The 27,732-nt window shown below is 42.6% G+C and overlaps 1 protein-coding gene across 1 annotated transcript in view; it reads left to right on the forward strand.

Moving 5' to 3' along the window:
- The window catches only part of LOC101598701 (WD repeat and coiled coil containing), a 33,515-nt gene extending 6,603 nt beyond the window's left edge, over positions 1 to 26,912 (forward strand). Inside the window, exons 2-4 of the mRNA XM_004663720.2 lie at positions 17,206 to 19,028; positions 24,777 to 24,891; positions 25,843 to 26,912. Of these exons, the coding sequence (XP_004663777.2) occupies positions 17,211 to 19,028; positions 24,777 to 24,891; positions 25,843 to 25,988 (2,079 nt within the window). The 5' untranslated portion in view covers positions 17,206 to 17,210 and the 3' untranslated portion in view covers positions 25,989 to 26,912. The remainder of the gene's footprint in view (positions 1 to 17,205; positions 19,029 to 24,776; positions 24,892 to 25,842) is intronic.
- Positions 26,913 to 27,732: the final 820 nt, after the last annotated feature.

Consider the following 27,732-nt stretch of genomic DNA (forward strand, 5'->3'; position numbering starts at 1 on the left):
ATTCCAGGTCAGCCTCGGCTAGAGTGAGACCCTACCTCAAAAAATAAATAAATAAGTAAATAAATAAAATAAAGTTGTGGTTTAACAGGTGAAACTGTATCGAGGGTAAGGATCAAGCCCAAGATCTTAAAGGGAGGCACGGTTTGAACTTTCTCAGGGGCTACTTTAAAGCTGTATGAAGGATAGACATTGGTGGGTAAGGTCATGGAGTGAGGAATCTAGGCACCCAAGAATAATATCATCCATGTAAATATAAAACAGAGTATTGGGAAGATTGATAAGAGAAGAGAAAATGGATGACAGGTAATATTGACAAATGGGTGGGCTATTAGCCATGCCCTGAAGTAAGACAGTCCACTCAAATCTCCTATCTGGGCCACAAAAATTAACAGCGGGTATAGAGAATGCAAATTTCTCCATGTCTCCTGGATGGAGAGGGATAGAGAAGAAGCAATCTTTAATGTCAATGATAGTGAGATGGTATATATTGGGAATAGCTGGGATCCATGGGAGTCTCCTCTGGGGGGTCCTGAAGGGGATCATGCGTTCATTGATCCTCCTTAAATCACGTAAAAATCTCCAGGACCCATTAGGCTTTTTTATGACAAGGACAGGAGAGTTCCAGGGACTAGTGGAGGGATGGATATGTCCGGCCTCCAACTGTTGATCAATAAGTATGTGGAGTTGGTGTAACTTAGAAGAAGGGAGAAGCCACTGCTCAACCCATATAGGATCTCCCCGTCTCCACTGGATTTCAAATGGGTGGGGGCTGGGCAGTGGCCCTTAGAATTGGGGGTGTTCATTGGAATACTTTTGTCTGAGTTGCTCAAAGTAAGGGTTATCTCTATAATTGGGATGGCATTCCGTCCCTTCCTCAAACTGTTGTTGATATTCTTCTTCATCTAACAAATCATTATAAAAGGCTTATTATGGTCAGTAGTGATGAAAGCCTCAGTATCTCTAAGGATGTCTTGCCCCAGTAAGTTAGCAGTGAGCCTAGTCACCACGAGAGGGTGGACTTCTCCCCTGCCCCCACCTAGGTCAGTCCAGGGGAGCCGCATGGCAGTCTCCCAGGAGGTGGACTGCCCGCCAACTCCTAGTAGAGGAGGGCCGGGCACAAGCTGCCAGGAGGGGGGCACTTCCTCCTTTCTCAGGACTGTTAGGTCCACTCCAGTGTTGATGATAAGTTTGAATCTTTTATTGCCAATATTTAAAATAATTTTGAGGTTAAGGCCGGGGACCAGAGGGTCAGTCCAATGGGCTTTGATGGTCTCTTTCCCTTATTTAACGGGGCTGGGGGGAGCCCCGGGAGGAGTTTAAAGGCTTTCCCTGTATGTCAAACTTCGACCGTCACTCCCTAGCCCAATGAAACCCCTTCTTGCATTTAGGGCAGCGGGTGGGAGGGGTGTTGGTCATCCTCCCATAGGGCTGGGGAGGCTTTGTCTTGTTGGGGTACTCCTTTTTAAAGTGGCCTTCATCCCCATACCCGAAATATGTTGAATTTTTAGGATTTAACTGTAATGCACAGATTGTAGTGGCCAAATCTCTCTGTTTATTTTCCTGAAGGTTGGCAGGCATGGTCCTAGCCTGATGGGAGATAGTGCCAACATCCTTGGTGGCTACAATCCATCTACTCATGGAGTTGTCCTTGAGACCCACACAGGCAAGGTGGTGATCAGCCCTCATCCCTTCCCAGACCATTTTAGTAAACTGATCCTGTAATGCCCCTGGGGGAAATTTTCTTTGGAGACTTTTTCCACCCTATCTATAAATGTAGCCAAGTCCTCAGATGGTTTTTGAGTAATACCCATAAGGGGGCGGGGGTTCAGAGGGTCCCTCATTAAGCCTTTTCCATGCCGCCAAGCCCAGTGTCCTGACCTGGTCCCTGTACGGGTTAAGTGCCTGTAGCATCAGAGGAACCAGAGAGCATCCCAAAAGTTATTGGCACAGGGGGCTGTGGACTTTTGTTTCGCTCTGCCTGTGTATGGCACTCATCTTTAAAAACAGTCACAGCACTTAATGTATAGGGGACCTGACAAGACAGCCCTGACTACATTTTTCCAATCTTGGGTTGTACAAGGTTGATGGGCAAGTTTGTGTAACAGGGTCTCAGCCCAAGGAGAGGTAGGTCCATCCTCTGAGACTGCCTTTTTAAGCTCCTTAAAGTTCTGAGCTTCCCACAGATACCAGGCAGCAGGGTGATTGCCCCCAGGATTTAGATTGATGGAAAATAAAAAAGTTACTTTATTTTCTGGCATCTTGGCAGCTGAATATGAAGGAGGGGCCAAGGGGTTCCAGAAAGGATTAGTCGATGGAGAAGGTGGAGGAGGTCCCCCGGGAAGGCCAGGAAGCACTCTCAATGAGGTCGAGTGAGGTGTATAAAGATGTACCCTTTTCTGGGTTTTTTGTTTGTTTGTTTGTTTTGTTTTGCAAGGTAGGGTCTCACTCTAGCCCAGCTGACCTGGAATTCACTATGGAGTCTCAGGGTGGCCTCGAGCTCACAGCCATCCACCTACCTGTGCCTCCCGAGTGCTGGGATTAAAGGTGTGTGCCACCATACCTGGCTCTTTTTCTGGGGTTTTTAAAGCTGTATCTCCAGGAGGAGTAGCCGGATCAGGCTGTATACTATCTTTTTCCTCTGTCTTTTGTTTTTGTTTGGTTGGTCTTGGAGGGAAGCAGCCCTTAAGGGCTGAGATCATAGGGAGGACCCCTATAGGGGGTATCTGACCCTTCTCCACATGTGCCTGACAAACAAGGGCCTCCACCCTGTCCCAAGTGCCCCAGAGAGATTTCCTTCTGGCAGCCATGGCACCATCTTAAGAAGGCAGTCCCAGGTCTGTCGAGCCTGATTATCAGTCAAATCAAGCCCTCTACTCTTCAGGAGTGTCCTGAGAGATTCTAAGGCAGGGTTGGATTTAAATGTCCGTAAAATAGGGCAATAGCAACTCACAGACACACGACTACAACACAAGCACAAGGACCCAAAAGATAGGTAAATATGCTGTAGAATTAAGTTCAGATTTAGATCCGTGATACCCAGACGAGTCTGTCCTTAGGGGACAGCTCAGTGATACCAGACATGGTGCGGATGGGAGCAGGTCTCCCCAGCAGATTTGCTTCGTCTCCTGGGATGGAGCCCTCACTCAAATGCTGGGGCAATACGCCTTGAGTCTCCTCCAGTTCTGCCCTCCTTTGGCTGTTACATTCTTTCTTCCAAGTCTTCCACAAAGGACCGTAAGCCTTGGAAGGTGTGATAGAGATGTCTCAGAGCTAAATACTGCACTGTCACTTTCTATCAGCACTGTGGTGATTTTTAATTTATTTTATTCTGACTTTTTATTAACAACTTCCATAATTATTAAAAATACCCCATGGTAATACCCTCTCTCCCCCTACTTTCACCTTTGAAACTCCATTGTCTATCATACCCCCTCCCCATCTCAATCAGTCTCTCTTAATTTTGATGTCATAATCTTTTCCCTCCTCTTATGATGGTCTTATGCAGGTAGTGTCAGGCATTGTGAGGCCATGCATATCCAGGCCATTTTGTTTCTGGAGGGAGCATGTTGTATGGAGTCCTACCCTTCCTTTAACTCTTACATTCTTTCTGCCACCTCTTTCACGTTAGATCCTGAGTCTTGGAAGGTGTGATAGAGATATTGCAGTACTGAGCACTGCAGTCATTTCTTTCCATCACCATGATACCTTCTGAGTCATCCCAAGGTCACTGCCATCTGAAAAGAGAAGGTTCTCTACCAAAAGTGAGAGTAGCATTAATATAAGGGTATGAACATTAAGAGAAGTGCTTACTGGGCAGTTGGATAAGCATAGTATATACATTTAACCAGACAACAGCAGACATTGCACCCCTAGGGGTCATGACTACCCCGTTTTAAGTTTTCAGTATCAGGGATGTATTCCTTCCCATGGAGCGGGCCTCCAGTCCAATTAGAGGGCAGTTGGTTTTCCCCATAACAGACATGCCACTATTGCACCTGTTGGCTCATTTGGCCTGGCTGGCCAATTATAAGGCTTGCAGTGTCCACTGTTGAGTATCTTCACAGGTGATTTCTCTTTCTCTCATTGAACTGCATGCAGAGTGGCTTCTTCCAGCTTTCTGTCAGCTGGTCTACATGGAGGAGGTTATCAGCTCAGTTCCAAGCAGGATTTCTTAGTGGCCTTGCAGCCCAAGTATGTGGAGTCTTCAGCAATAGGGTCTTAACTATGGTGACTTTTGAGTCATCCCAGTGGTCACTGCCATCTGAAAAGAGAAGCTTCTCTAGCCAAAAAGTGAGAGTATAGGCCTGGAGAGATGGCTTAGCAGTTAAGGTGCTTGCCTGTGAAGACTAAGGACCCAGGTTCAATTCCCCAGACCTTATGTAAGCCAGATGCACAAGGGGTCACATGTGTCTGGAGTTTGTTTGTAATGCATAGAGGCCCTGATGTGCCTATTCTCTTTCTTTCTCCCCCTCTTTCTCTCAAATAAATAAAAATATTTACTTTTTTTTTTTTAAGTGAGAGTAGCATTAATATATGGGTATAAACATTAAGAAAAGTGCTTAGAAGGAGCTGGGCATGGTACCACATGCTTCTAATGCCAGCACTTGGGAGGCAGAGGTAGGTTCTTCTTCTTCTTCTTTTTTTTTTTTTTTTTTTGTTGGTTTTTCAAGTTAGGCTCTCACTCTAGCCCAGACTAAACTGGAATTCACTATGGAGTCTCAGGGTGGACTCAAACTCATGGCGATCCTCCTACCTCTGCCTCCCGAGTGCTGGGATTAAAGGTGTATGCCACATGCTCAGCTGGGAGGCAGAGGTAGGAGGATCGCCATGAGTTCGAGGCCACCCTAAGACTCCATAGTGAATTCTAGGTCAGTCTGGATTACAGTGAGACCCTGCCTCGGAAAGCAAAACAAATAAACAAACAAACAAAAAAAAGTGCTTAGAGGGTAGTTTGGTGGGTATAATATGTGCATTTTAGCCAGCGAACAATAGGGCTCATGACCTCTTCAGCCATAGGCTTTTGACCAGGCTTTCAGCATTACCAGGCATGTATTACCTCCCACAAAGCAGGCCTCCAGTTCAATGAGAAATTAGTTGGTTTCCCCCACAACAGACATGTCACTATTGCTCTAGCCCAGGCTGACCTGGAATCCACTATGTCATCTCAGGGTGACCTTAAACTCATGGTGATCCTCCTACCTCTGCCTCCCTATTATGTGCCACCACACCCAACAGTATTATTTTTTTCTATTTCAGTGAAGGATGCCATTGGAATTTTGATGGCGATTTCATTAAATGTGTAGATTGCTTTTAGTAATATTGACAATTTCACAATATTGATTCTTCTAATCCAAGAACATAAGAAGTCTTTCCATTTCCTAGTGTCTTCTGCAATTTCTCTCTATTTTTTCCTTTTTATTGACAGCTTCCATACTTACAATAAACCATAATTCCCTCCCCTCCCTAACTTTTCCCTTCACAAGTCCACACCCATTATATCCCCTACCTCCTTTAGTCTCTCTCTTATTTTGACGTCATTTCAGCATCTTTTCCTCCTATTATGAGGGTTTTGTGAAGGCAGTGTTAGGCACTGCCAGGCCATGGATATCCTGGCCAATTTCTATCTAGATGATTGCATTGTAAGCAGCCCTACCTTTCCTTCGGCTATTACATTCTTTCCACTACCTCTTCTGCAATGGACACTGAGCCTTGGAAGATGTGATAGAGATGTTTCATGCTGAGCACTCCTCTGTCACTTCTCAGCACTATAGTGCCCTTTGGATCATCCCAGTGGTCACCACCATCTAAAAAGAGGAGTTTCTCTAACCAAAAGTGAGAAAACCATTAATATATAGGTATGAACATGAAGTTAAGTACTTACAAGGCAGTTTGGTGGGCATAATATATTCATTTAGCCAGACAGGAGCATGAGGCTGTTGATTAGGTTTTCAGTACCAGGCAGGTATTCCATCACATAGAGTAGTTCTCCAGTCTTATTAGAGAGCAGTTAGTTTCCCTCATAGCAGTCATGCCACTATTGCACCCATTGGCTCATTTGGCCTGGCTGTCCAAACTTGAGGCTTGCAGTGTCCACTGTTTTTACCATCGATGGCGTCTGTCTCTCATAGGACTGTATGCAGTACAGCTTTTTCCAGCTTCCTGTCAGCTGGTCTACAGGGAGGAAGTTTTCAGCTCAGCTACAGTTTGATTTTCAGTGACTTTGCAGCCCAGACATATGGAGTCTTTGGCAATAGGGTCTTATCATCTATTCCTGGTGGGAAACCAAGAGCTTTGGCAATAGCCTGTAATGTTTTGGGAGTATCAGGGAATTCCCTGGCCAACCATTCCCTGGAAAATATCCCATCCCTGGCACTGAAATTTTTCTAGTAACAGTCTGTGCCTTCTGCGTGTGCAATTATCCTAAAAAGTAGGTTATCATATGGCTGATTCATAATATCCTGAATTTTGACTAACCCTTCCCCCCTCCCTTATTTTACTCAGTGTCTTCCCCTGACCTTGCTTAGGCCATTCTACCCGCAGTAATCTGTTCATCTACTTACATACATACAATACTGTCTCCTTAAGCCCACCCCTTTCCTCCTTCCCTCATAGCCTTTTTCTAGTTTACTAACCTCTGCTACTGAGTTTTACTCCAACTCACACACAAAGTCTGAACATTTGTAACTAGGCATCACATATTAGAGAGAATATGTGGCACTTGGCTTTCTGGGCCTGGGTTACCTCACTTAGTAGGATCCTTTCCAGATCCATCCATTTCCCTGCAAATTTCCTAATTTTGTTTTTCTTTACCACTGAATAGAATTCCATTGCACAACTTCATTATCGATTCATCAGTTGAGGGATACCCAAGCTGGTTCCATTTGCTAGCTGTTGTGAATAGAGTGACAATAAACATGGATGTGCAAGTATCTCTAAGCAGTGAGAAGAGTCCTTGGGATTTATGCCTAGCAGTGGTATAGTTGGGTCATATGGTATATCTACTTTTAGCTATCTCAGGAACCTCCACACTGATTGCCACAATGGCTGTGATTACCTGATTATATTCCCACCAACAGGGTAGAAGAGTTCCTCTTTTTCCACATCCTCACCAATATTTATTGTCCTTTTTTTTTTTTTTTTTGGTTTTTCAAAGTAGGGTCTCACTCTAGCCCAGGCTGACCTGGAATTCACTATGTAGTCTCAGGGTAGCCCCAAACTCATGGCAGTCCTCCTACCTCTGCCTCCCGAGTGCTGGGATTAAAAGCATACATCACCACGCCCAACTTTTTTTTTTTTTCTTTGATGATAGGCATTGTGACAGAAGTGAGCTGGAATCTCAAAGTAGTTTTACTTTGCATTTTCCTGATGGCTGAAGATGTAGAACATGTTTTTAGATGTTTATATGCCATCTGTAGTTTTTCTTTTGAGAACTCTGTATAGTTCCTTAGACCATTTTTTGTTGTTGTTGTTGTTTTATTTTTATTTTTATTTTGAGGTAGGGTCTCACTCTAGCTCAGGCTGACCTGGAATTCGCTATGTAGTCTCAGAGTGGCCTCAAACTCTTGGTGTTTGATGTCTTCATAATGTCTTGAAATTCTCTTATCATACCTTCCTATTAGTTTGTCTTTCTCTTTGTTGAACCATTCTAAATCTGCCACCTTGTCTTCTAGTTTAGGTAAGTCTGTCCTTTCCTTGATCTATTCTATTTGTGAGACTTTCTACAGAGTTGTTTGGTTTTCTGAGGTAGAGTCTCACTCTAGCCCAGGGTGATCAGGAATTCACTATGTAGTCTCAGGGTGGCCTTGAACTCATGGTGATCCTCCTACCTCTGCCTCCAAAGTACTAGGATTAAAGGTGGTGTGTGCCACCATGCCTGGCTCAGAGTTTTTTCATTTGCCTCACTTTTTCATTTCTAGTATTTATTTTTTCTTTTGCTTTTTTCTGATTGGTATTTCTTCAGTATTTCTATTTCTTTACTCATGTATCAACCTCCTTATTTTGTTAAGTTGGTTTCCTGTGTTCTCCTTCAGGAGTTTGTTTTTTTCTTTAATTATTTTGATTTCTTTGAACACAGTTATAATTATTGTTTTGAATTCTTTGTCATGCACTTCATCTAAATTAGTTTTACTAAAGGTCATTTGTGATGAGTGTATAATTTTTGGTGAAATTATGTTTTCTTGGTTATTTTGTATTCCTTGTATTATAATATAGAAATTTTATAAATGTTTTATTTTATTTTATTTATTTGACAGAGAAAGAGGGAGAGAAAATGGGCATGCCAGGGTCTCCAGCACTGCAGATAAACTTCAGATTCATGTGCCCCTTTATGCATCTGGCTAATGTGGTGGGTCCTGGGGAATCAAACCTGGGTCCTTTGGCTTTGTAAGCAAACACCTTAACCATTAAGCAATCCCTCCAGCCCTTATGTAGAGATTTTTGCACCTTGAGTTAATTCAATGCTTAAGGTTTTCTCTCTTTTATTTTTATTTTTTTATTTTAAATTTTTATTAACATTTTCCATGATTATAAAATATATCCCATGGTAATTCCCTCCCTCCCCACCTCCACACTTTCCCATTTGAAATTCCATTCTCCATCATATTACCTCCACATTACAATCATTGTAATTACATATATACAATATCAACCTATTAAGTATCCTCCCCTCTTCCTTTTTCTACCCTTTATGTCTCCTTTTTACCTTACTGGCCTCTGCTACTAAGTATTTTCATTCTCACGCAGAAGCCCAGTCATCTGTAGCTAGGATCCACATATGAGAGAGAACATGTGGCGCTTGGCTTTCTGGGCCTGGGTTACCTGACTTAGTATAATACTTTCCAGGTCCATCCATTTTTCTGCAAATTTCATCACTTCATTTTTCTTTACTGCTGAGTAGAACTCCATTGTATAAATGTGCCACATCTTCATTATCCACTCATCTGTTGATGGACATCTAGGCTGGTTCCATTTCCCAGCTATTATAAATTGAGCAGCAATAAACATGGTTGAGCACGTACTTCTAAGGAAATGTGATGAGTCTTTTGGATATATGCCTAGGAGTGCTATAGCTGGGTCATATGGTAGATCAATCTCTAGCTGTTTTAGGAACCTCCACACTGTTTTCCACAATGGCTGGACCAGATTGCATTCCCACCAGCAGTGCAGAAGGGTTCCTGTTTTTTGCACATCCCCGCCAACATTTATGATCATTTGTTTTCATGATGGTAGCCCATCTAACAGGAGTGAGATGGAATCTCAATGTAGTTTTAATCTGCATTTCCCTGATGACTAGTGATGTAGAACATTTTTTTAGATGCTTATATGCCATTCGTATTTCTTCCTTTGAGAACTCTCTATTTAGCTCCATAGCCCATTTTTTGATTGGCTTGTTTGATTCCTTATTATTTAACTTTTTGAGTTCTTTGTATATCCTAGATATTAATCCCTTATCAGATATATAGCGGGCGAAGATTTTTTTCCCATTCTGTAAGTTGCCTCTTTGCTTTTTTCACTGTGTCCTTTGCGGTGCAAAATCTTTGTAATTTCATTAGGTCCCAGTGGTTAATCTGTGGTTTTATTGCCTGAGCAATTGGGGTTGTATTCAGAAAGTCTTTGCCAAGACCAATATGTTGAAGGGTTTCCCCTACTTTTTCCTCTAGCAGTTTCAGAGTTTCCAGTCTGATGTTAAGGTTTTTAATCCATTTGGACTTAATTCTTGTGCATGGCGAGAGAGAAGAATCTATTTTCATCCTTCTGCAGATATATATCCAGTTTTCAAAACACCATTTGCTGAAGAGGCTGTCTCTTCTCCAATGAGTATTTTTGGCATTTTTATCGAATATCAGGTGGCTATAGCTACTTGGGCTTACATCTGGATCCTCTATTCTGTTCCACTGATCTACATGTCTGTTTTTGTGCCAGTACCATGCTGTTTTTCTTACTATGGCTCTGTAGTATAGGTTAAAATCAGGTATGGTGATACCACCAGCCTCTTTTTTGTTGCTCAGTTTTATTTTAGATAATCGAGGTTTTTTGTGATTCCAAATGAATTTTTGGATTGTTTTTTCTATTTCCATGAAGAAAGCCTTTGGAATTTTGATAGGGATTGCATTAAATGTGTAGATTGCTTTAGGTAAGATGGCCATTTTCACAATATTGATTCTTCCTATCCAGGAACAAGGGATGTTTCTCTACTTTCTAGTGTCTTCTGCAATTTCTCGCTTGAGTGTTTTAAAGTTCTCATTGTAGAGATTCTTTAATTCCTTGGTTAGGTTTATTCCAAGGTACTTTATTTTTTTTGATGCAATTGTGAATGGGAGTGATTCTCTGATTTCGTCCTCTGTGTGTTTGTTGGTAGCATATATGAAGGCTACTGATTTCTGTGTATTTATTTTGTGTCCTGCTACATTGCTGTAGGTTTTGATCAGCTCTAACAGCTTGCTAGTAGAGTCTTTAGGGTCCTTTATGTATAGAATCATGTCATCTGCAAATAATGATAACTTGATTTCTTCCTTTCCAATTTGTATCCCTTTTATGTGTGTCTCTTGCCTTATTGCTATGGCTAAGACTTCCAAAACTATATTAAATAAAAGTGGGGACAGTGGACACCCTTGTCTTGTTCCTGATTTTAGTGGAAAAGCTTCCAGTTTTTCCCCATTTAGTAATATGTTGGCAGTAGGCTTATCATAAATAGCCTTTATTATATTGAGATATGTTCCTTCTATTCCCAGTCTCTGTAGGACTTTTATCATGAAGGGATGTTGGATTTTGTCAAATGCTTTCTCTGGTCTAATGAGATGATCATGTGATTTTTGTCCTTCAACCCGTTTATGTAATGTAAATAGATTTGCGTATGTTGAACCATCCCTGCATCTCTGGGATAAAGCCTACTTGGTCAGGGTGAATGATCTTTTTGATATATTCTTGTATTCTGTTTGCCAATATTTTGTTGAGAATTTTTGCATCTATGTTCATGAGGGAGATTGGTCTATAATTTTCTTTTTTTGTTCTATCTTTGCCTGGTTTTGGTATCAGGGTGATGCTGGCCTCATAGAAGGAGTTTGGTAGAATTCCTTCTTTTTCTATTTCCTGGAAAAGCTTAAGAAGCAATGGTGTTAGCTCTTCCTTAAAAGTCTGGTAAAAAAAAAAAAAAAAAGTAAAAAAAAAAAACATAAAAAAAAAAAAGTCTGGTAAAATTCAGCAGTGAATCCGTCTGGGCCTGGGCTTTTTTTAGTTGGGAGATTATTGATAACTGTTCGGATCTCCATGTTTGTTATAGGTCTATATGAGTGATTAATCTCATTTTGATTTAATTTAGGTAGGTCATATAGATCAAGGAAATCATCCATTTCTTTCAGATTTTCATACTTTGTGGAGTATATGCTTTTATAGTATGTCCCTATGATTTTTTGAATTTCTCTGGAATCTGTTGTGATGTTACTTTGTTCATCTCTGATTTTATTAATTTGTGTCTCTTCTCTCTTTCTTTTGGTCAGATTTGCTAAGGGTTTATCAATCTTGTTTATCCTTTCAAAAAACCAACTCTTTGTTTCATTAATTCTTTGGGTTGTTCTTTTTGTTTCTATTTCATTGATTTGTGCCCTAATCTTTATTATTTCTTCCCGTCTACTGATTTTTGGTTTGCCTTATTCTTCTTTTTCCAAGGCTTTAAGGCGAAGCATCAGGTCGTTTACTTGCGACCTTTCTAATTTCTTAATATAGGCACTCAAGGCTATAAATTTACCTCTTAGAACTGCCTTCATTGTGTCCCAGAGATTTTGGTATGTTGTGTTCTCATTATCATTTGACTCTATAAATTTTTTGATTTCCTTTTTGATTTCTTCATTGACCCATTCATCATTTAGTAGTGTATTGTTTAGTTTCCATGATTTTGTGTATGCTCTATAGCCTTTCTTGCTACTGATTTGTAGTTGTGTTTGGAAGTTTGATTATAATATGGCGAGGAGAGGTTCTTTCTGGGTTTTGTCTGGCTGGGGTTCTAAAGGCTTCCTGTATCTGCATTGGCACCTCTTTCCCAATTTGGGGGAAATTTTCTTCTGTGATTTGGTTGAAGACGCCTACTATGCCTCTGGAGTGGAGTTCTTCTCCTTCTACTATGCCCTGAATTCTTATATTGGATCTTTTCATAGTGTCCCGAATATCTTGAAATTCCCACTCATACTTTTCTATAAGTTTGTCTTTCTCTTTGTTGGACTGCATTAGGTCTGCCACCTGGTCTTCTAGCTTAGATATTCTGTCCTCTCCCTCACCCATTCTACTGGTGAGATTTTCTACAGAGTTTTTTATTTCATTAACTGTGTTCTTCATTGCTAGTAATTCTGACTGGTTTTTCTTTATTATTTCTATTTCCTTATTTATGTCTTGAATTGCCTTCTTTATTTCATGAAATTGGTATCCTGCATCTTCTTTGATTCGTTTGATTTCCTCTTTAAGTTCCTCTTTGACTCCTTTGATTTGTTCTCTGACTTCTTTGAACATATTTACAATCATTCTTTTGAACTCTTTCTCAGGCATTTCCTCTAACTCTTTCTCACTGGAGGACATTTCTGATGCATTAATACTTTTAGGTGGGTTTATATCGTCTTGCTTTTTAGTGTTTCTTGTGTTATAATGTATATATTTTTGCATCTTGGATTAAGTTAATGCTTGGATTTTCTAGCTAGCTGTGTATTCTTAGCTGTATCAATTGATTTGATGTAATATATTTTCAGGGTAGGACCTTAAGGTGTTAGGTGTGGCTCTTAAGACTCTCAGAGTATCTACAAAGATGTTCTTAAGGGTTGAGTTTCCCTGCTATAGGAGTATTCAAGCAGGCTGAGTGGAATAAAATACAGGTAGATTCTAAAATTTAACTAAACACTGTACACATTCAATCAAAAACAGTCCCAAGTATGTATGCAAGAGTAGTTATTATAACGACCAGATCCTCTATCAACAAAGAGGTTAAGATTTCTGGTCTGTTGAGGGATCCAAGTCAGCTTGCGACCAAGTGAGACCCTTCCCTGGTGCAATCCCAGTTACCTTGGATGATTTTGGTCTCAATCAAGTTGCTGCCTGGGCCGTCGGGCTGCTGTTCTGATTTCTGGAGCTGGGCACTTGCTTTTCCTGTGGGGCAAACCGAGCCTGGCAAGTGTGGCCCTGCAGATCAGCACCCCTGCTGCTGGAACTGCTGCTGCTCAAGCTGCCCCTGCTGGGACTGTAGCCCCTGCTGCTGAAGGTGTTGCTGCTGGACCCACCCCTTCTGCTGCCTCTGCTGCTGCTGTAGCTGCCACTGCTGGAACCACCACTGCTGCTGAAGCTGCTGCTGCTGTGTCCACTGCCGCTGCTCCCCCTGAAGCTGCTGCTGCCGAGTCTGCTGCTGCTGCCACTCTTGGGTCTGCTGCTGCTGGGGCCGCTGTTACCGGTGCTGGAGCCGCTGATGTTGGTGCCGAACTCTGCTCCTGCTTGGGTCCCGCTGTTGGTGTGGCTGGGTCCCGGGCTGCTGCTCTGTTCCCCGGAGCTGGGCTCAGGTGGTGGGGGAGGGGAGGGAGCCGCAGCTGCTCTAGTTCTCTCGCTGCCTCACGTGTTCTTCTACCTCGCGGTCTGCTCCTCTGCTGCTCATTGCCGCTCTCCCCTCACGCACGTTTCCCAAGTTGTGGAGAGCGCAGTGTGAGGGAAAGCTCTGGCACCTGGCTTTTCCTGCGGCTGGAGCCGAGCCTGGTGGTTTTCTGGTGCGCCGCGCTGCCGGAGCCGCTTTTCCCGCCTGTGCGGGCTCTGGATGCTCTGGAACTCTTCTACTTCTGCTGCCGCTTCAATTTCCTATACACCTCACTTTTTAGTAAAAGTGTGTATTTTGCTGAGGTTTTTTTTTGGTCTTTTTTCCCCCCTAGACTGCTTTGGCGTGGTACCTACGCCGCCATCTTAACCGGAAGTCCCCTCTTTTATTTTTAATAGTTGCATTTATTTGCAAGCAGAGAGAGATAGAACAGAGTCAGATAGAATGGGTGCACCAGGGCCTCCAGCCATCGCAAACAGAGTCTAGATGTAAGCACCACTTTGTGCATCTGGCTTTACATAAGTACTGGGGAATTGAGCTCAGGTCATTAGGCATTCAGGCAAGTGCCATAACCACTAAGCAGTCTTTCAAGCCTATGTTTTCTAATTATCTGCTGTGTTCTTAGACATGTAAATCAGGAGTTATGTATTTTCAAGATAGGAACCTAAGGTGCCAGGCTCTTATCTTACTCCCAGAGCAGCAGCAGAAGATTCTCAAGGTGTTGGATTTGCCTTGCAAATACTCTAGTAGACTGAGTGGAGAAAAATACAGGTGCATTCTAAAATACAACTAAGCACTATACACACACAAAGAAAACCAGCATGGAGTATGTATACCAAAGTCCCTAAGGGTGTGCGTTGACTCACCCTTAATCCTGTGAACTGGAAGCTGAGATTACTGGTCTGTAATGGGTTTCAGGTCAGCTTGGGCCTGATTGAGACCCTGCCCCAAGAAAGAAGAAAAAGACAAAAAGGCCCTATAAATCAAGAAATATGAAAAGCAACAAAAGTCACCCCAAAACACAGCTTATTTTTTTTGTGTGTGTTATAACATCTTTATAAATAGAAAGTGCAAGAAATAATTTTTCTTAGCCAGAATACAGTTAACAAAAGTTCTCATAACCTAATATGCCAAGAATTTGAATTTTAGAATAACAAAATGCTCCTATGATGGATGAGTAAATATATTTATAAACATACATTTATGAAAAAAGATATTAAAAAAATAGCTAAACTCCCCACAGAAGTTAATTTGCATGAACTATCTTTAGCATATCATTTTGAGTATAATGCACATGCAGATACAGTTGAATTAGTGTTTCTTTTTTTGTTTTGTTTTGTTTTTTTTTTGTGGTTTTTCGAGGTAGGGTCTCACTCTAACCCAGGCTGACCTGGAATTCACTAAGTAGTTTCAGGGTGGCCTGGAACTCATGGCAATCCTCCTACCTCTGCCTCCGGAGTGCTGGGATTAAAGGCATGCGCCACCATGCCCAGCATAAAAAACACAGCTTATTTAAGAATGGCAAATCTAGGGCTGGAGAGATGGCTTAGCAGTTAAGTGCTTGCCTAGGAAGCCTGAGGACCCCGGTTTGAGGCTCAATTCCTCAGGACCCATGTTAGCCAGATGCACAAGGGGTCGCATGCGTCTGGAGGTCATTTGCGGTGGCTGGAGGCCCTGGCGCACCCATTCTCTCTCTCTATCTGCCTCTTTCTCTCTCTCTCGTTCTCAAATTAAAAAAAAAAAAATGACTTGCTACTTTAACAACAACAACAAGAAGACTGGTAAATCTGGGCCTGTTGTGGTGCACACCTTTATTCCCAGCACTGGGAGGAAGTGATAAGAGGGTTGCGTTGAGTTGAAGGCTACCCTGAGACTACATAGTGAATTCCAGGTCAGCTTGGGCTAGAGCAAGACCCTACCTCAAACAAACAAACAAAAAAGAATGGTGGGCTGGAGAAATGGTTTAGTGGTTAAGCACTTGCTTGTGAAGCCTAAGGACCTCAGTTCAAAGCTCGATTCCCCAGGACCCATGTAAGCCAGATGCTTAAGGTAGTGCACACATATGGAATTTGCAGTTGGTGGAGGCCCTGTTGTGCCCATTCTCTCTCTCTCTCTTTGTCTGTCTGTCACTCTCAAATAAATAAATAAAAATAAACAAAAAAAATTTTTTTCAAGGTAGGGTCTCACTCTAGCCTAGGCTGACCTGGAATTCACTATGGAGTCTCAGGGTAGCCTCGAACTCACAGCAATCCTCTTACCTCTGCCTCCTGAGTGCTGGGATTAAAGGTGTGCACCACCACACCCGGCAAAAATGAGCAAAATTTTTAAAAAAAGAATGGCAAAGCTGACCAAAGGTACATTAATTAAATCTAACACATCAAAATGCTTGTGTAAATGGACTAGGTATGAATCCTTTTCTTTCCTGGGCCTTTTTTTTTTTTTTTTTTTTTTTTTTGAGGTAGGGTCTCACTCTAGCCCAGGCTGACCTGGAATTTACTATGTAGTCTCAGGGTGGCCTCAAACTCATGGCAATCCTCCTACCTCTGCCTCTAGAGTGCTGGGATTAAAGGTGTGCACCACCACACCTGACTCTGTGTGTGTGTGTGTGTATTTTTCGGTAGGGTCTCTAGTCCTAGCTGACCTGGAATTCACTATGTAGTCTCAGGCTGGCCTCAAACTCAGTAATCCTCCTACCTCTGCCTCCCAAGTGTTGGGATTAAAGGCATGTGCCATCAGACCTGGCCTGCTATATTTTTAATAACACCACAATATCAAATTTTTTGGTCCCGGGGATTAAAGCTAGAGCCTCATATGCTAAGCTTGTACTCTACCACTGATCTACATCTTTAGCTCACAATATCTTTTAATATCCATTCTATATTCAAATTTCTCCAGACAGAGGGAGGGAAAGAATGGACATGCTACAGGCTCCAGCCACTGCAAATGAACTCCAGATGGCCTGTGCCACTTTGAGCATCTGGCTTTACATGGGTACTGGGGAATTTAATGAACCCGGACTAGCAGGATTTGTCTTTAACTGCTGAGCCATCTTTACGGCCCCTTTCTTTGCTTTTTATGAAATAGCAGTCTCAATTCACTCTCTGTTCTTTAATCAGTCAATCCCTCAACAGTATTAACCTGTGCAGGGTCTAGGTCTGTTCTCTCTCTCTTTCTTTTTATTTATTTGACAGAGAAAGAAAAAAAAGCAAAAACAGGCAGATAGAAAGAGAGAATGGGCACCAGGGCCTTCAGCTGCTGTAAATGAACTACAGATGCATGAGACACTTTGTCACCTTGTGCATCTGACTTATGTGGATCCTAGGGAATTGAACCTGGGACCTTTGACATTGCAGACAAGTGCCTTGACCACTAAGCCATCTCTCCAGCCCTATTATCTCTTTTTTATTTTGAGAGAGAGAGAGAGAGAGAGAGAGAGAATAGGCACACTAGGGCCTGCAGCAAACAAACTAAAGATACATGTACCCCTTTATGCATCTCGTTTATGTGGGTCCTGGGGAAGTGAACCTGAATCCTTTGGCTTTGCAGGCAGGTGCCTTACCCGCTAAACCATCTCTCCAGCCCTTTTTGTTCTCATTTTTAAAATTTTGATTGTTTTTTCATGGCATGACTTTCCTTTTGAATCATTTCAGAAAGGATGGAGCTGGGAAAAGGAAAACTTCTTAGGACTGGACTGAACACATTATATCAAGCAACACACCCAACCTATGGCCTTGCCTGGACTGATGGGAATCAGGTAGTCCTGACTGATTTACAGCTTCAGAGTGGACAGGCCAAGTTTGGGGACTCCAGAGTCATTGGACAATTTGAACATGTCTGTGGGCTTTCCTGGGCACCACCTGGCATAGCTGACCTGCCCACTCTGCTTGCTGTCCAGCACAAGAAGCATATCACTGTGTGGCAGCTGGGTCCCAGCACTGTGGAGTCAAGTACATTGTCTCAGACCTGTGAAATCATTGAGTCACACCCTGTCCTTCCTCAGGGCTGTATGTGGCACCCAAAACATTCTGTCCTGACTGTTTTGACTGCGCAAAATGTCTCCATTTTTCCTAATGTTCACTGTGACAATTCCCGAGTAAATGTGGATATCGACACCCAAGGCCGCATTCACTGTGCATGTTGGACCCAGGATGGCCAGAGGCTGGTGGTGGCAGTGGGCAACAGCCTTCATTCTTACATTTGGGACAGTGCTCAGAAGACTCTTCACAGGTGCTACTTCTGTCCAGTGTTGGATATGGACAGCTATGTTCGCTCCATCACAGCTACTGTGGACTCGCAAGTTGCTCTGACCACTGAGCTCCCCCTGGATAAAATTTGTAGCTTAAATGCATCTGAAGCTATTGATGTTCCACCTCATGGTGATGTTTCTGATCAGCACACCCTTCCTGTGATGGGCGACATGCCCCCTGTGGATAAATGGGCAACTGTTTCTGAAATGAGTTCTGGAATAGCAATTTCACCTTCCTTTTCTGAGCCCCTAGATCTAACTCATGTACGTTTCAACCAACCTAAGGATGAAGAGAATTTTCTTATTTGTCTAAGAAAACAGGATTACTTGACAGGTACTGGTCAGGATTCTTCTCATTTGGTCCTTGTAACCTTTAAAAAAGCTACTACCATGACCAGAAAAGTCGCTATCCCAGGCCTTCTGGTTCCTGATCTAATAGCATTTAATCTTAGAGCACAGATAGTAGCAGTGGCTTCCAATACTTGTAATATAATTTTGATCTATTCTATTATTCCATCTTCCATGCCAAACATCCAGCAAATTCAGTTAGAGAATAGTGAAAGACCAAAAGGCATATGTTTCTTGACAGACAAATTATTATTAATTTCAGTAGGAATACAAAACTCAACCGAAACTGCATTTCTTCCTTCTTCAGAATCTGATCAGTATAACATTCGCTTGATTGTTAGAGAAGTAATATTGGGAGAAGAATGTTCAGTAACATGTAAGAAAAGACAGAGTGCTTATTCAGCTCTTAACACTCAGTTAAATAAAGCAGAGAGAGAAAAGTTAATTGAAAGTCTTTCCCCAGATTTTGGTTTCCACACCAGACAGCTTCTGTTAACAGCCAATACCAGTAGTCAAAGTAGACTGTCTGAAAGACCCCTTATTAAAGAAATCAAAAGTCCTTCATCTACTATCTCTGATGGTTCCATTGTCCTGGACACACTCCATAGACCCTCCTGGGTCTGGACGACATTGCCCAGACCCAGCAGAACACCAGACCACACTAGCACACCAGATCTTCCTAATTTGCCTCAAAGAGAGAACTTTAAAAAGGAAAACGAAATTTACCAGCTATCTAAAGAAGTGGAAATTTTAACTAGGAATCTCATTGAAATGAAGCAGTATATTTTTGAACTCCTGGATTTCATACATACTGAGAAGAAATCCTCTCCTGTCTACCCACTCTCTCGGGATCCTCCTTATGTTCACCTCATTTACCAGGTAACTTCCTTGTCAGGGAAATTCTGCTAATATGTGAAAATTACACTCAGTGAGCACTGCCAAACACTGAGGAAGAGGTGTCAGTTAAACATCACTGACCTGGGCGTGTTATGGTATGCCAAAGTGTTTTTGGACGTTAGGCTGCCTGCCAGATGAGCACACACGCTAGTGCATACCATGTTTCATTGTGTCCAGGTGTGAGTGAATAATCCAGGCTGACCTGGAATTCACTATGGAGTCTCAGGCTGGCCTCGAACTCATGATGCTCCTCCTACCTCTGCCTCTGAGAGCTGGGATTAAAGGCGTGTGCTACCACACCTGCCATCAATAAAATGCATATTTATAATTTGTTTTCTTTTTCGAGGTAGGGTCTTTCTGTAGTCCACCATGCCCAGCTCTCAATAAAATATTTTTAAAGAAAATACTGCTGGGCGTGGTGGTGCACACCTTTAATCCCAGCACTTGGGAGGCAGAGGTAGGAGGAGCACCATGAGTTGGAGGCCAGCCAGAGACTCCATAGTGAATTTCAGGTCAGCCTGGACTAGAGTGAAACCTTACCTTGAAAAAACAAAAATAAATAAATAAAAATGTTTTATTTGTTTGACAGAGAGAGAGAGAGAGAGATGCGGGGGCGGAGGGTTGGAGAGAACGGGCACACCAAAGCCTCTAGCCACTGCAAACAAACTCCAGACATATGCTCCGCCTTGTGCAGCTGTCATATATGGGTACTAGGGAATCAAACCAGCATCTTTAGGTTTCACAGCCAAGGACCTTAACTGCTAAGCCATCTCTCCAGCCCAAGGGAAATTTTTTTTTTCCTTATTTAATGAAACAGAGCAAATTGGCACACCAGGTGTTCGGGCACTGTAATGTGCGGCACCTAGTGTGAATGTGCGACCTTGCATCTCACCTTAACCATTAAGCCATCTCTCTAGCCTGGGAAAAATGTATATTTTTAAATATTTTATTTATTTATTTGAAAAAGAGAGAGAGGAAGAGGCAGAAAGAGAAAGAGAGAATGGGTGCCTTCCAGTCACTGCAAACAAACTCCAGACACATGTGCCCCCTTGTGCATCTGGCTTATGTGGTTCCTGGGGAATTGAACCAGGGTACTTAGGCTTTGCAGACAAATGCCTTAACTGCTAATCCATTTCACCAGCCCTAGAAAACATTTTTTTTCCAAATTTTTATTAACTTCCATGATTACAAAAAATACCCCATGTTAATATCTTCCCTTCCCCCACTTTCCCCTTTGAAACTCCATTCTCCATCATATCCCCTCCCCATCTCAATCAGTCTCTCTTTTAATTTTGATGGCATGATCTTTTCCTCCTCCTGTGATGGTCTTGTGCAGGTAGTGTCAGGCACTGTGGGGCCATGGATATCCAGGCCATTTTGTGTCTGGAGGGAGCACGTTGTAAGGAATCCTACCCTTCCTTTGGCTCTTACATTCTTTAGGAAACATGTTTTTAATTGCAGTAATTGTGAAATCTTTTCCTTACACACTGGGAATATTCTTTGTTTTTTTAATGTGCACATATAACTTTTAAAAATTACTTATTTGTTTGCAAGCAGAGACACAGATAGAGAGAATGGATATACCAGGGCCTCTAGCTGCTACACATGAACGTGCCACTTTGTACATCTGGCTTTCTGTGGGTACTGGGGAATCAAACCCAGGTCATTATGCTTTGGAGGCAAGTGCCTTAACCTCTGAGCCATCCATCTCTCCAGCTCATATAAAATGTGTTTTTTTTAAAAATATTTTATTTTATTATTTTTCAGAGAGAGAGAGAAGTAGATATATATAGAGAGAATGGGCCCACCAGGACCTCTAACCACTGCAAACGTACTCCAGATGCATGTGCCACCTTATGTTTCTGGCTTATGTGGGTACTGGGGAATTGAACCTGGGTCCCTAGGCTTCTTCTCAGGCAAGCACCTTAATCGTTAAGCCATCTCTCCAGCCCCATATAAAATGTTTTGAAGGGTTGGAGAGATGACTTAGCAGTTAAAGTGCTTGCCTGCAAAGCCTAATGTCCCAGGTTTGATTTCCTAGTATCATGTAAGCCAGATGCACATGGTGGCTCATGCATCTGGGGTTTATTTGCAATGGCTAGAGGCCCTGATGCACCCATTTTTTCTCTCTCCCTTTCTCTCATACATAATTGTTTTTGTAATAAATAATGTTTTGAATATATCTGTATTCATGCAGATGCACATACACTATCATACATGTTTTTATCCTGGACATTTCTTTCCACATGGAGTGTGGCTCTGTTCCATCTTCTCCATATCCCACTCTAGTGGCACATGCATCTGGAGTTCATTTGCAGTGGCTTAGAGGCCTAGGCACACCCATTCTCTCTCTCTCTCTCTCTCTCTGTCTCAAATAAATAAATAACTATAAATAAAATCTTTAAAAATAATAAATTATTAGTTTATGGGATGGAGAGATGGCTTAGGAATCTCAAAGCAAGTGCCTTTACTGCTAAGCTATCTCTCCAGCCCATATAGTAAAAGCATTGCCATGAGTTTAGGCCATCCTGTGACTATATAGTTAATTCCAGGTCAGCCTGGGCTACGCAGATGGCTCAGCAGTTAAGGCGTGTACCTGCAAAGCCTAATGACCTGGTTCAATTTCCCAGTGTCCATGTAAAGCAAGATGCACAAAGTGGTGCATGCATCTGGAGATCTGGAGTTCTTTTGCAGTCAGGGGGTCCTGATGTGCCCATTCTCTTTTCCCTCTCTCCTTCTCTGTCTCTCTTTCAAAGTAGGATATCACTCAAGCCCGGTTAACTTGGAACTTACTCTGTTTTTCTAGGCTGGCCTTGAACTCACCGTAATCCTCCTACTTCTGCCTACTGAGTACAAGATGAGAGGTTCCACCACATCTAGCTTCCCTCTCTCCTCTCTCAAAAATTAGTCAGTACTATTAGCATAATCTTTGATTAATAAAATGAAGTATAATTTCTCTTTCAAGTTGGAATTATGCTTCTTAGCATTCAGAAATGAACTCAGCTGTCTTCTAGACATGAAGTAGCCATGGTATGCATGTCCTCACAGTGGCTGCCACTCACAAGACATGCACAGTATTCAGTTCATTAACATGTTGTCATGGATGATGGAGGAGGACAAACTAAATGGCGTCAAAATAGAAGGGGTTCAGTGGAAAGAGGATGGCGGGGGAGAAGGGACACAACAAAGTAAAAAATAAAATATGCTGTGTATGTGTATGAAAATTGTCAATGAAAATGTTAAAAACATGAGTTCACACCAAACATGGTGGTATATACCTGTAATTCTAGTACCAGTACTCAGATGCTAAAGCAGAAGTATTATTTGACGCCATCCTGGGATACATTGTAAAACCATGTCTCAAAAAGCAAATGGGAGCTGGGAAGATTGCTCAGTGGTTAAAGACACTTGCTTGCAAAGCTGGCCAGCCCAGGTTCCATTCCCTGGTATCCAAGTAAAGCCAGATTCAGAGAGTGGCACATATGTCGAATTTGTTTGCAGTGACAAGAGTCCCTAGCACTAACATTCTCTTTCTCAAATAAAGGGCTGGAAAGATGGCTTATCCATTAAAGGTACTTGCTTGCAAGGCCTGACAGCCCAGGTTTGATTCCCTAGTACCCACATAAAGCCGAATGTACAAAGTGACACATACATCTGGAGTTTGGGTGCAGTGGAAGGAGACCCTGGCATGCCTATTCTCCCTCTATCTGCCTCTTTTACTTTCTCTCAAATTAAAAAAGAAAAAGAAAAAAAAAAAGCCTTGTATGGTGGCATATGCCTTTAATCCAGCACTGGGAGGACAGAGGTAGGAAGAGTGCCATGAGTTCAAGGCCAGACTGGGACTACAGAGTGTATTCCATTTCAGCCTGGGCTTGAGTGACACCTTACCTTGAAAACAACAAAAAAAGAAAAAGTTGTGACAATTTTTGTTTGTTTATTTTTGGTTTTTCCAGGTTGGGTCTCACTCTGGCCCAGGCTGACCGGCAATTCACTATGTATTCCCAGGGTGGCCTCAAACTCACAGTAATCTTCCTACCTCTGCCTCTTGAGTGCTAGGATTAAAGGTGTGCACCACCATGCCTGGCTTATAATAATTTTTAATAGATAGATAGATATAGATATATATTTTTTATTGTTGCTAATTTATTTTTCTGTGTATGTGTGTGTGTTGCAAACAAATACCCATGTAGCTTTACATGGGTGACTGGTAAATTGAGTTGAGGCTGACAGTCTTAAAGGAAAGCACCTTTAATCACTGAACAATTTTCCCATTTCCTCTTCAGTAATTTGGGAGGGTGGTGTTGGAGGTAGGGTCTCACACCAGCCCAGGCTGACCTGGAATTCACTATGTAATCTCAGGGTAGCCTCGAACTCACGGCGATCCTCCTACCTCTGCTTCCCAAGTGCTGGGATTAAACGTGTGTGCCACGACATCCGGCTATGTTTGGTATTTTTAAAATAATTTCCTTTGTACTTTTTCGCAGCTAGATGAATTCTGACCACTGCTTGCTTGCATTATTTGAGTAGACCCTCAGATATCCCACTACTTAGGGCATTCTTGTCATTTTTCTCCCAATAAAGCAAGCATGAAAAAATTTGGCAGCATCTAAAACAGCCAGCAGTTTTTCCTCACCATCTTAGTCCTGGGACAAGTTCCTGGTGTTAGACTTAATCTTGAGGAAGAAAGGAGTCAGTGAGGAGGTGTATCTTGTTCTCATCTTAGTTGTGTAAGAAGAGTTTTTTATTTAAAATTGAACTCTAGCTGGACATAGTGGCACATGCTTTTAATCCCAGCACTTGGATGGCAGAGGTAGGAGGATTGCTGTGAGTTCAAGGCTACCCTGAGACGACAGAGTGAATTCCAGGTCAGCCTGGGCTACAGTGACACCCTACCTCAAAAAACAAAAACAAAACTGAACTCTATGCCATGCGAGGTGGCACATGCTTTTAATCTCAGCACTTAGGAGGCAGAAGTAGGAAGATCTCCATGAGTTCAAGGCCACCCTGAGATTACATAGTAAATTCCAGGTCAGCCTGGACTAGAGTGAAACCCTACCTCAAAAAGCCAAAAAAAAAAAAAAAAGAAAGAAAGAAAAGGTCTGGGGATAGGGCTTAGCAGGTAAGGCACTTGCCTGCAAAACCAAAGGACCCAGGTTCTATTCCTGAGGACCCACGTAAACCAGATGCCAAAGGTGGTGCATGTATCTGAAGTTCATTAGCAGTGGCTGGAGGCCCTGGCACGCCCATATTTTCTCTCTCTCTCTCTCAAAGTTTATTAAAAAAAAAAAAGCCCAGCGTGGTGGTGCACGCCTTTAATCCCAGCACTCAGGAGGCAGAGGTAGGAGGATTGGCATGAGTTTGAAGACATCCTGAGATTACATAGTTAATTCCAGGTCAGCCTGGACCAGAGTGAGACCCTACCTCAAAAAAAAAAAAAAAAAAAATCTAGTTCATTGCGGGTTCTTCTTTGAGACAAGATTCCCTCTGTAGCCCAAATTGACCTTGAATTTGTGATCCTCTTACTTCAGCCTCCCTAGTGCTGGGATTACAGACATGTACCACCAGGTCTAGCTCTAGGCAGGTGGTGTGGACCCATGAAGGACCAAAGACCAAGTAGTAATAGCCACGTTGGTAATATTTCATTATACTGGAACAGACACAGATGGATCAAGAAATATTAATTCCATTGTTTTTGCAATCTGTTTAAGAACTTTTGTTTTTTGTTTGAAGAAACCTTGTTCTGTAGATCCTGCTGAAAAGAAAACAGTCCTTCTCTGTGATGGCAAACTACGGCTCAGTACAGTTCAGCAGACCTTTGGCCTCAGTCTCGTTGAAATGCTGCATGGTAGGTTAAATTCCAAACACTCTTTCTTCTACTACCTATTTTATAACTTCCACTGGGAATGAAAATGAGATCGTCCAACCATTCTGTGATTCACTAGATAGCTAACAAGTAGGAGTAATTACCTGGTGTCAACCCAATTCTATCAGACATGCTTAGCATAGAAGATTTAGGTCCCTGCCTGAGAGAACTTACACACTAGCTGGAAAAAATAAAATTACTTTAATCCCAACACTTGAGAGGCAGAGGTAGGAGGAGCACCATGAGTTCAAGGCCAGCCTAAGGCTACATAGTGAATTCCAGGTCAGCTTGGGCTAGAGTAGGACCCTATCTCAAAAAAACAAATAATGGGGGCTGGAGAGATGGCTTAGCGGTTAAGTGCTTGCCTGTGAAGCCTAAGGACCCCGGTTCGAGGCTCGATTCTCCAGGACCCACTTTAGCCAGATGCACAAGGGGGCGCACGCGTCTGGAGTTCGTTTGCAGTGGCTGGAAGCCCTGGCGCGCCCATTCTCTCTCTCTCTCTATCTATCTATCTGCCTCTTTCTGTCTCTGTCACTCTCAAATAAATAAATAAAAATGAACAAAAAAAATTAAAAAAAAAATAATGGGACTGGAGAGATGGCTTGGCAGTTAAGCACTTGCCTGTGAAGCCTAAGGACCCCGGTTCGAGGCTCGATTCCCCAGGACCCACGTTAGCCAGATGCACAAGGGGGCACATGCGTCTGGAGTTCATTTGCAGTGGCTGGAGGCCCTGGCGTGCCCATTCTCTCTCTTTCCCTCTCTCTCTCTCTCTCTCTCTCTCTCTCTGCCTCTTTCTCTCTCTGTCACTTTCAAATAAATAAAAAATGAACAAAAATTAAAAAAAAATAGTTAAATTATTATTATTAAAAATAAAGTTAAATAGATAAATAATAGTTAAATCTAAAATGTTGGTTTATTTATTTTACTTCACAGATTCCCACTGGATCCTTCTTTCTGCTGATAGCCAAGGCTTCATCCCATTAACTTTCATAGCTACCCAGTCAGTTGTGGTGAGAGATGGCAGCCTGTCCAGATCAGAGGTCTCTAGGGACTCCTCACAATCCTGTTCCTCCTCCTGAAGCCTTTGGGGACCTTGCCACCGAGAAGTTTACATACACCTGGCTGTTCTAGCCATTTCAGTGTGCGGCCTGATGGCAGTTTGCAGTGTTTGCTGCCTCACTTTCAGATGCACCAGTAACAAGCAAGACTGTTGTGCCACATGGACTCTCACTGTTGAGGTCTGTGCTGTCACTCAGGTGAGGCTGCTGTGCTTGGCTCTGCCCTTTCCATTGGGCTGAGTTGTGCTGCTGCTTGGCAGAGCTCAGTCTTTGTTAGCTGGCTTGGAGAGCATTTGTTATGTATTTATGTATGTGTTATTTTGTCCTTCCTAAAGCTGAACAGTACTGTGGTGCCATATGGTTTGTGTTTCTTAATGGCTTTGTGTCTAAGGAGCACACAGGTAACATTGATGGGGATGGGGACATTATTCAATGGTTAAAGGCACTTGCTTAAAAGCCAGTAAATGTGAGTTCAGTCTTCCCCAGAACCCACTTAAAGCTGGTGACAGACAAAAAGTGGCTCATACATCTGTAGTACCAAGTTCCCTAAGAGAATGGGAGGCGGAACCATGAGAATCTGAAGCTTGGGCTAGCTTGCAACAAGAGAGACTGACTCAAGGAGGGAGAGCTGACATCATACAGATCCCTTAGAACACTCCACCTGACAAAGGAAGAAGCGCTTGACAAGAGGGACCAACAGGAAGATGAGCATCATTTGCATAAGGGGAGTAAAGAGGGAAGTGGGCACTGCTATACCCCCCCCCCATCCGGGAGCTTTTGTTCATAATAAACCTGTTACCTTTGTTATTTCTAAACTTCTATCTGTCCTGGGGCATCCAGTTCTTTGCCCTAAGGAATCTAGGGGACCCGGAACCCCCAGGCAGCATGGCAGCAGAGGGTCCCCTTAGCCAAGTGTTCCGCCACTGCCTAATTTTCCACTTTAATTTTGGTGTTTTTCTTTCTCTCTTTTTTTCTTTTTTTTTGTTTTTGAGGTAGGGTCTCACTGTAGCCCAGGATGACCTAGAATTCACTATGTAGTCTCAGGGTGGCCTCAAACTCATGGTAATTCTACCTCTGCCTCCTGAGTGATGGGATTAAAGGCGTGCATTACCATGCCCGGCTTCCTTTAACTTCTTTTAAAATTCGTTTGTTTTGTTTGTTTGTTTGTTTGAGGTAAGGTCTCACTCTAGCCCAAGCTGACCTGGAATTCACTATGGAGTCAGGGTGGCCTTGAACTCACAGTGATCCTCCTACCTTTGCCTCCTGAGTTCTGGGATTAAAGGCGTGCGCCACCATGGCCAGCTTCTTTTAAATTTTTGGAGACCAGCATAGACTGCATTTCAAAACTCTGAAAATTTCTCATAGAACCTAAGACAGTTCTAAAAAGCACTAGTTTATTTATGCTTGTAGGTACATTAGTAGCTTATTATAATGGAAAAACCAGAATCCCTTTAGTTAAATATACGTATCACTTCTGTCTGAGCCTTCAGACAGAATCACAGAGCAGTTGCTGTAGCAGAGCACATTGATCAGGGTGTGGCCACACAGCACATCTGCAGACAATTGTCCCAGCCCTAGATGTTCCATTAAACACATGCATTCTCCCTTGCCTCTAAGATTATCCAAACAGGAAATATTTTGTGCCCTGAGGACTCCTGTCTGTCACAGTTTATGAAGATGGAGCTGGGCTAGGAAAGAAGTGAAGGCCATTTTGTGGTTCAGATGCATTAGCCAGTGGCTGGGATAATGGAAGAAGAGGCCACTT

This window comes from Jaculus jaculus, chromosome 5, assembly GCF_020740685.1.
Source record: "Jaculus jaculus isolate mJacJac1 chromosome 5, mJacJac1.mat.Y.cur, whole genome shotgun sequence".
In the NCBI taxonomy this organism is placed as follows: Eukaryota; Metazoa; Chordata; class Mammalia; order Rodentia; family Dipodidae; genus Jaculus; species Jaculus jaculus.